General features: G+C 34.7%; 1 protein-coding gene across 1 annotated transcript; it reads left to right on the plus strand.

The window, feature by feature from the left end:
* Positions 1–2,044: 2,044 nt before the first annotated feature.
* Positions 2,045–6,503, plus strand: LOC109100558 (cytochrome P450 1B1-like). Its single transcript, XM_019113989.2, has 2 exons — positions 2,045–3,298; positions 4,331–6,503. The coding sequence occupies exons 1-2, from the start codon at positions 2,304–2,306 to the stop codon at positions 4,926–4,928; spliced, it is 1,593 nt and encodes a 530-aa protein (XP_018969534.2). The 5' UTR covers positions 2,045–2,303; the 3' UTR covers positions 4,929–6,503.
* The last annotated feature ends 2,659 nt before the right edge of the window (positions 6,504–9,162 follow it).

Here is a 9,162-nt window from a genome sequence, read left to right on the forward strand (position 1 = left end):
GTTTAGAAAGTTCTATAAGGTCTAATTATAGGTCTATTTTAAGGTCTATTTATATTTATTCTATAAGGTCTGGACTATAAAATGAAAAATGTTACAACAAAATAATAATAATAATAATAATAATGTTCCCTCTAAGCTGTGCTTTAATAATAATGTTCCCTCTAAGCTGTGCTTGTGCATGGCCACGCAGAAGAACTAATATGCCCCGCACAGGACAGACGCAAAAAGGAGTTGAGAAAGCCATTTGATTAAATTCTAGTAAAAACGAAATAAATGCAATGCTAGGTTAAACGACTATAGAGTTTGTGTCGCTATAAAGTTAGACCAATTAAACTCCGTATAAAACGAATCATAGAAAGAGAATGATGTGCGCCGAATGAGTCGCTGTAGAAATCGAATACTGTAATGGCTGTGGACGAAGAAGTCTGCAAACTCTACTACATCAGATTAATTGCTTCAATTTTGTTTTTATATTATATTATATTATATTATATTATATTATATTATATTATATTATATTATATTATAAACCTAATAAATGTGGCCTCAAAAAGAGAATTCACAAGCAATATCTGCTTCATGCTTTCATATTATATTTTGGCGTGCAAAGGGAGGTGGGTGTGTGTGTGTCCGCTAGGTCCCAAAACGTGGCCGAATGATTCGATTTATTGAGTTTACTTATTTATGAGTTTACAGGTCCTGATTTTGTCTTATTAGCAGGGACTTCAAACAAAAATGGACGGAGACTTATATACGCAAAATTTTAATAATACAAATAATAATAATAACAATAATCCAACATTATAAAACACAATATTTGCTAATTGCATATGTATACATTTTCTTCATTTTAAAGCATAGGCTATATTTGGCCGGATAGCGAATTAAAAGGAGCTAACAGATGTCAAGCAAACAGGTGAACTCATTATTAGAGGACTTTACTAATATTTTAGAATGTGGACAATAATAAATGATATTTCAATAATAATAATAATAATAAAATCAGTATGTCTAAACGTTGAATCTAATTTTGGATGCACAGTGTCTTTAAAAAAAACTTATTGTTATTTTATTCTATATAAAAGCTTATTTGATCTTGTTTTTAAGTCTTGGTTGCTGTAAAGAGTCTTTCTCTGGGGATCAACACCTGGTAAGTGATTTGACGTGACGAAATCCTCGCAGAAGCGCTCGCGCGCTGTCCGTGGTACTGAACACACGAGATGACTCTGCTCGCATTCGGCAGACTGAGGCTTACTTTTTCGTTTATATATTTTCATGTGTAGTGATTTTATTTTATTATTATTTATTTATTTATTTTTACATTTGCTAGTTACATTAACTATATTGATATTGTATATTTCTTTTAAAATACGTCAAACAGATCCAAATATTCTGTTGTAATTTAAACAGAGTTTTGAAAAATATATATCAATTATGAAGCGAATTTCAAATATGGCTGACTCGGTGTTGTTTGCCTGTTTAAGCAGTTTGAAATTGTGCATCTTCTTTGTGAAATCAGTGGATCGTGACCATCATGATATGTTTTCAAATCAAACATTGTGTAATATTCCGGTATCCCAGGTATGACTGCAATAAAATACGAAAAACCAACTTTATAGAATAACAAACGAATAAATGCAGGTCTTTATTTTCCTCTCAATAATTAATTTGAGTGTCATATGATGGAGAATGTGGTCCTCCTAGCGGCAACAGGTGGAAACAAGAGGAAAATACTATCAAAAAAATCTCCATCATTGCATAATATTCCATCACGTTAGCTTATCTATTTTATTTTCCACAGTGATGAAGCATAAAGGAAGTATAGGCCATTATACCATTGTCCTGTCAAACATTAGTTCCTTATAAAAGGTAAGGTTTGATCCATTGTCTCAGCACACAGCATCGTTCTCCACATGATCTGTTCTCACGCACATTTCTGAAGTTTTGAAAAACATTCAGTCACGCACTCAGAGAGAGAGAGCGTGCGTGTGTGTGTGTGTGTGAGAGAGAGAGAGAGAGAGAGAGAGAGAGAGAGAGAGAGAGAGAGAGAGAGAGGAGTGTGTAAAGGAGGAGACTCTCAGTGACAGTGATGCTATTTAGTTGTGGATCAATTCTTGAATAAACTCATTTGACCTCAGACCGACCAGCAAAACACTACTCTGAGACTTTATACTCTCTGATTTCATACGAGTCCCTCAGACACGCCGCGAGCGCTGGAAACTTCAGCACTGATCTGATACTCAACAGGTGTTTGATAATTTCGGAGGGAATCTGCAGTGATTTTGAGACTTGCAAACACATCGATGATGGATTTCCAGGCGGTTCTGGGTGATTTCATTCAGCTGTCAGCGCGGAGTGTTTTACTGTCGTTGCTGGTGTGTTTAATGCTCATGTTCTTGCGTCGATCCGGACCTGGGCGGTTACCGGGTCCGTTCCCGTGGCCGGTCATCGGTAACGCCGCTCAGCTCGGTACCTCTCCTCACTTTTACTTCACTCGCATGGCTCAGAAATACGGCGACGTGTTTCAGATCAAACTGGGCAGCCGAAACGTGGTTGTTCTCAACGGAGACACAATTAAAGAGGCGCTCATTAAAAAAGGGGTCGATTTCGCCGGCAGACCTGATTTCGCTTCTTTCCGGTTCGTGTCCAATGGGAAAAGCCTGGCGTTCAGTAACTACAGCCAGTGGTGGAAACTGCATCGGAAGATTGCACACAGCACCGTGAGAACTTTCTCCACAGCCAACATTCACACCAAGGAGACGTTTGAGAAGCACATCGTGAGCGAGATAGGAGAGCTCATCCGTTTGTTTCTGAATAAAACCCGCGAGCAGCAGTACTTCGAACCTCACCGGTATTTGGTGGTGTCGGTGGCGAACACCATGAGCGCCGTGTGCTTCGGGAACCGATACGCATTTGATGATGAGGAGTTCCTACAGGTGGTGGGCAGAAATGATCAGTTCTCCAAGACAGTGGGAGCTGGAAGCATCGTGGACGTGATGCCCTGGCTGCGGTACTTCCCAAACCCAATCAAAACTCTCTTTGACCAGTTTAAAGCGCTCAACAAGGAGTTTAACGAGTTCATTCATTCCAAAGTGGTGGAGCACCGCAAGACTCTTTTACTGAGCCTAATCCGTGACATGACTGATGCGTTCATCGTTGCTCTGGATAAAGGGCTCTCAGGGGGGCCGGGGGTCTATCTGGATAAAGAGTACGTGCCATCGACCATCGCAGATATTTTTGGGGCAAGTCAAGACACTCTATCTACGGCTCTACAGTGGATCATTCTGCTTCTAGTCAGGTAATGCTTTATGTCTACCACAAATGCATAAAGACGACATTTACCCATCTTCAAGTCGATCGAATAATTAATCATTTTTAACGTTGTATTTTTATATATTATTACATTTTAATATGTAAAATTATAAAATGACATATATACGAAAGTGTGTGTGTATATATATATAAAATTATTATTATTATTTTCCAAAAAATTTTTTTATATATATATATATATATATATATATATATATATATATATATATATATAAATTATTATTATTATTTTCCAAAAAATGGAATTATTTTTTTAAATACTGCAGGGTCTATAAGCTGCTTAGGAAATCATAATGGGACTTTTATGACTTTTAGCTCAAGTCTGTTGACTTTTAGGTCATCTAGTGTACTCCTAAAAGTTACAAAAGTAACCTTTATCAGATTTAAGCTTGTTAAATTTACAGTGTAATTGTAAAACAGTTTTTTTTTTTTTTTTGACACCATAAATCAACACTTTCATTGCATGAAAAAGAGCCGCTGCAATACATGTTTTATGTTGCTCAGCAGAAAGAAAAAATATGGATTTGGAATGACATGAAAATGAGCAAATGATGACCGCATTGTAATTTTTTTAGCACTTTAAATGTGCAGTGCGACAACTCACAGATTGTCCAAGAGATGAACAGATCTCAATAACACCAAACCGCTCTCAGGTGTTATGTAACTCTTCCGTGCAGGTATTGGCAGCAGATAATGAGGGCAGGTTACAGCAACACAAAATGAAATCTGACCCACTAACACTTTTAATGTAGGCCACACTGTGAAACTCAAACACAATAACTGCTTCATGCAGGATACTAGTACAGATGAGATAATTGGCCTGTTTTATTTTTAAACAGAAGGGATGTGGAATAAAATTTAATTTAAATTACCAACCAAATGTAAAAATGTTGTTTAGTCTTTCTATTTGCAACAGGAGTGTTTTCAATATCCATATTCAATTCAATCCTTGGTGATTGGCTGAAGCTGAAAATGTTTGTCTTCACTTACATTGCAGGTATCCAGAAGTCCAGAAACGTCTTCAGGAGGATGTTGATAAAGTAGCGGATCGCAGTCGCCTTCCAACCATTGCAGACCAGCCTCATCTTCCATATGTCATGGCTTTCATCTACGAAGTCATGCGATTCACCTCGTTCGTCCCTGTAACCATTCCCCACAGCACAACCACAGACACGTCCATCAATGGTTATCCCATCCCTAAAGATACCGTCATTTTCGTCAACCAGTGGTCTTTGAACCATGACCCGACCAAATGGGACCAACCAGAGGTATTTAACCCACAGCGCTTCCTGGATGAGGATGGAACTCTCAACAAAGACTTAACCACCAATGTGCTGATCTTCTCTGTGGGGAAGCGTAGATGCATCGGAGAAGACCTGTCCAAGATACAGCTTTTCCTCTTCACCTCCTTGCTGGTCCATCAGTGTAGTTTTACAGCAGAAAGCACTCCCAGCATGGACTATTTGTATGGGCTCACGCTTAAACCCAAAGCCTTTAAAGTGTCTGTCACACCCCGTGACAGCATAGAACTGCTGCAGAGCTTGGTAGGAACATCTCAAACTCCCACAGAAAAGAGAGAGAGACCTCAAGTTTGAAGTGAAATCAAAGCATGCAACTTAAATACTTTGCCAAATGAAGGTGGCAAGAAAACAAACACTGAAGAATCTCTCATATGTGCATTATATCAATATATTTATAGACATCATACTCAGGCAAAAACTTTTTTCTTTTTTTGGCTCAGAATGAGCTACAGGAATAAAAATGATGCACTGATTTATGGTCTATTATGCAAGAGTAGCAAAGCAGAAGCTACACAACAGGACACTGCATGGCTTATTCAGAGAAATAAAAGTTTCTAAGAATATTAAGACATTTATTTTCATAGCATTATTCAGTCAAGAAGCTTGATACCAATACTAGTTCTTCTATAGCAGATATACATTTAGTCTCCTTTACAGAAGATTTGCCCTTCACTCTTTTAATGCCAACATTTTTATTAAGTGTTTTACAGTCAACATGAAAAGCTGTTCGCAACTTATTTTACTTCCATGATGTATTTCTGAATGAAACGAGATATTCGATGAGGAAAAAAAATGTGGTGCAGTAATTGTTTTTTCTATTTGAAACTGACTCTGGATCATGAAAAATCATCAAGTCCATTTTGATAAATGATTACAGACAAAATATATTTATTTGGACTAATATGCAACACTCAATCATGCATCCAAAAAAATAGATAGGATTGATTTATATTTTATGTTGACTTCAGCATATATTGTTATTATTTTAAATGACTGCATTGAGCTTAAAGTAAGGTTTTTTTGTTGTTGTTGCTTAGGATACTTTAGCTCAAACTAGCACTATGCTGCATTGTTAACATCCCTATATAAAGCTCATAAAATGAGAAATTTGTACAGTATAATCTTACAGCACTTTATTGTCTTTCTTGATATTTCCTGATTCCCACTACATCATTGTTGAAGTCTGTGCCTTATTATAATAGACTTCTTAGCATTAATCTATAATTAAAATAAACAAAGTGGGTTAAAAGCAGTTCACTTCCATTGTGTTCCAGCAACATCCTTCCCAATCAAATATTGTCTGGAGATCCTCACAGTGGGTCACAGGAAGTCTCCAGTGAAACTATTCTGGACATCTATATCTATTATAAGTGGAATGTGATATTTCATATCTGGCACGTGATGTTGTGTAGGCAAAAGGAAATACATTTTGTGCCCCTCAGGTCCCCTAGTTAGGGAAATCCTGAAGGGGAAATTCAGGGTTTGTTATAATATGTGTTATGACTACAATTTTGTGCTTGTTTCTTTCTGCAATTTCGTTTTGAACTGTAATAGCGATGTTTGATCTGCTGTAATATATTTTTGGACTGTAATAGCACTTGTTAATAGACTGCTGATCTGTATTAGTAATGATATGTAAGTTTGATATGTAGTTCCTATTATGTGTACCGGCATATAATATTATATTTTTCTACTTCATATAAGCTCTGACATTTGGCTGCTCTGTAAATTCTAAACTGCATTCAGTTTACAGTTTTTGCAATTAAATGTAGTGGTTTATAATATATATAAAACACTCAATAAATGTATAAGTAAAACATAATAGAATCACTCAGGCTTTCATAATAAAACATGCAGTATAACATTCCAGTCATTTGTAATCAAATTAGTTTTGGCAGTGAATTCACCCCTCTAGCAACACCTAGAAACAGTTTGGTTCTGTAAAACAAAAATTCTCATTTAATGATGTATTCAAATAAGATGCCCTTAAAATAGTGGGAAGTAAAAATAACATTCTAACTTTATTACACACATCATATCTATTAATTGGGTATTTAAAATAGTAGGAAAGTATGTAGGACATACTCGTCCCTATGAAATGCTTTATCTTGCTTACCCAGCACATCCTGTTCTGATCAAGCCTGAGGTTCGTAGCCAGCCGAGCTTTGAGTGCGTGACAAGTCTAGATAAAGCCAACTGATTAGTGAAACACCGGCAGCCGTCTGCTCCTCTTCCAGGCCCTGCTGAAAAAAAAAAAAAAAAAAAAAAAAACGCTTCACTATTGTCGGGTTAGCAGTACACTCCTTGAAAAAAGCTACAAAGCTTTGTTATCCCATCCCAGTGGGTACAGTGGTTTGAAGGTGCATGTTTGTACTTTATTTAACTCTAAATGGAACATACAAGTACCTTTTGAAAGGGTACAACCCCAGTGGCAGTTTTTTTTTTTGTTTTTTTTTTCAAAAATTGTAGGATTGTGGCAAAAGCATTTTTTACCGAGGAGACGAGGGAGTCAGTGCATCCTTAAAAAAGTCAGATGACAAAATAATCAGCAGTAAAAAAAAAAAAAAACTAAGATGCAATATGAATGCTTAAATCACTAAGCTCTAATGTTATACTAACAGCAGTGTTATTTTGGCATAGTTTTATTAAAGTATAGTTTTATTATAATTTCGGGTTTGCTTTTATTTTAACATTTTCAGTTTCCTTTTTAGGTTTAGTTTCATTTTTAGGCTTTTTTTTATTTTTATTTTCAAGTTTGGGGTCGATAAGTTTTTGTTGTTGTTGTTTTGGAAAGAAATGAATGCCTTAATTCAAATTCTAAATAAACAAATAAATACATTTCAAATAAATGCTGTTCCATTGAACCTTCCATTCATCAAATAATCTGGGACAAAAATTATCACAGCTTCCATAAACTATTAAGCAACACAACAGTGTTCCAACATTAATAATAATATATACTATTATAGCTTTTATTATTAGTATTATGAATGAACTTTTTTATATATTTCTTTCTTCTTTTTTTATTATTATTATTTTAGTTTCATTTTATGTTTTTGTGATTTGTATTCTTTCTTTTTTTTATAAATATTACTATATAGGTCTATTGTATTTGGATTTTTGTAGTTTTATTTTATTTTTATTTTATTTCAACCAGTAAAATTTAAAGTAAATAAAGGAAACACTTGAAATATAAATAATTGAATAAATTGCTAAGGCAATATTTATTTTATTATACATATATATTTTTTTATTTTAAATCAGCTTTATTTCAATTAACAAATATATTTTAATAGTTTTAATTGACATGATAGTCTTCAGTATGCTCGATGATTGCTTTCAATACGTCATTTAATGCTTACTTGAATCCTAAATGACCATTTTCAAAATGCCTTAGTTTAAAAAAAATGCCATCAATTGAATTCTGTTAGCCCAAATACAGTCAAAATACAATTGAAGCATCCAAATTGCATTAGAAATACAATTAGTAGTGTCATTTAAGCACTGAATCCTAAAGACAGCTGTATCTGCAACTGATTTCGAAATATTTATGGTAGATCACCTTCACCTCACAGAGTTTGGCTGCCTTCTGGCCTCCAATTTACATAGATCTTACCAAGTTTCTAACAGTCTTATTGCTTGCTCCGCTCTCAGTTCTATAAGTCTTCATTAACATCAGATCTAAGAGACCTCCAGGAATCCAGGTCATGTCCCGCAGGCATTATTTCTGTGCTGTATGTGAGAGAACAGACTTGCATACACTATGTAATGAGAGACTATAAGATGGTTTTCAGTTCTTGAAGATGAACAGTTGTCCTGTTATAAGATACGTCTACACACAGAGGTATAAAATGTACAGAGAAATTACAATGAAATTAAAGAAAGGATACCATATGACCATACCACTTTACCCTCTTTATCGGCATTCTTGTGACAAATGAAGTCTCTTTGACAAATCTTTGGTTGCCTTTCCACCTTTCAAAAGTTTGGGGTCAGTATTTTTTATGCATTCTTTAATTTGGTCAATTAAATTCACTGTATATAAAATAAATAAATATAAAATAATAAATGCTGAAACTGCTATTAACTGTTAAATAACTCTTTTTAACATTGATAATTCTTGAGCATCAAATCAGCATATTAGAATGATTTCTGAAGGATCATGTAACACTGGAGACTAGAGTAATGATGCTGAAAATTCAGCTTTAATATCACAGGAATAAATTACATTTTAAAGTATATTAAAATAGACATCAGTTATTTTAAATAGCAATAATATTTTCACAATATTACTGTATTTTTGATCAAATAAATGCAGCCTTATAAATAAATAAATGCAGACTTCTTTCAAAAAAATTTAAAAAGCTTACTGACCCCAAACTTTTGAATGATAGTGTTGCTAAATATAACTGAAAAAAGTAAGAAACAATAAAAAATGGCTAATAACCAAAGGCAGACCACCATAGGTACCTTTTGATGTCAATCCACATAAAACATGTCAGTACAGAGGAGTCTCTGATCAGAAGCT

The sequence above is a fragment of the Cyprinus carpio genome, chromosome A13 (assembly GCF_018340385.1).
Source record: "Cyprinus carpio isolate SPL01 chromosome A13, ASM1834038v1, whole genome shotgun sequence".
Lineage (NCBI taxonomy): Eukaryota > Metazoa > Chordata > Actinopteri > Cypriniformes > Cyprinidae > Cyprinus > Cyprinus carpio.

Excerpts from the sequence above, each read along its gene's own strand:
- LOC109100558 (XM_019113989.2), top strand. The coding sequence starts at position 2,304 with ATGATGGATTTCCAGGCGGTTCTGGGTGATTTCATTCAGCTGTCAGCG. Across the intron at positions 3,299-4,330 it reads ATCATTCTGCTTCTAGTCAG|GTATCCAGAAGTCCAGAAAC; the intron begins GTAATGCTTTAT and ends CTTACATTGCAG.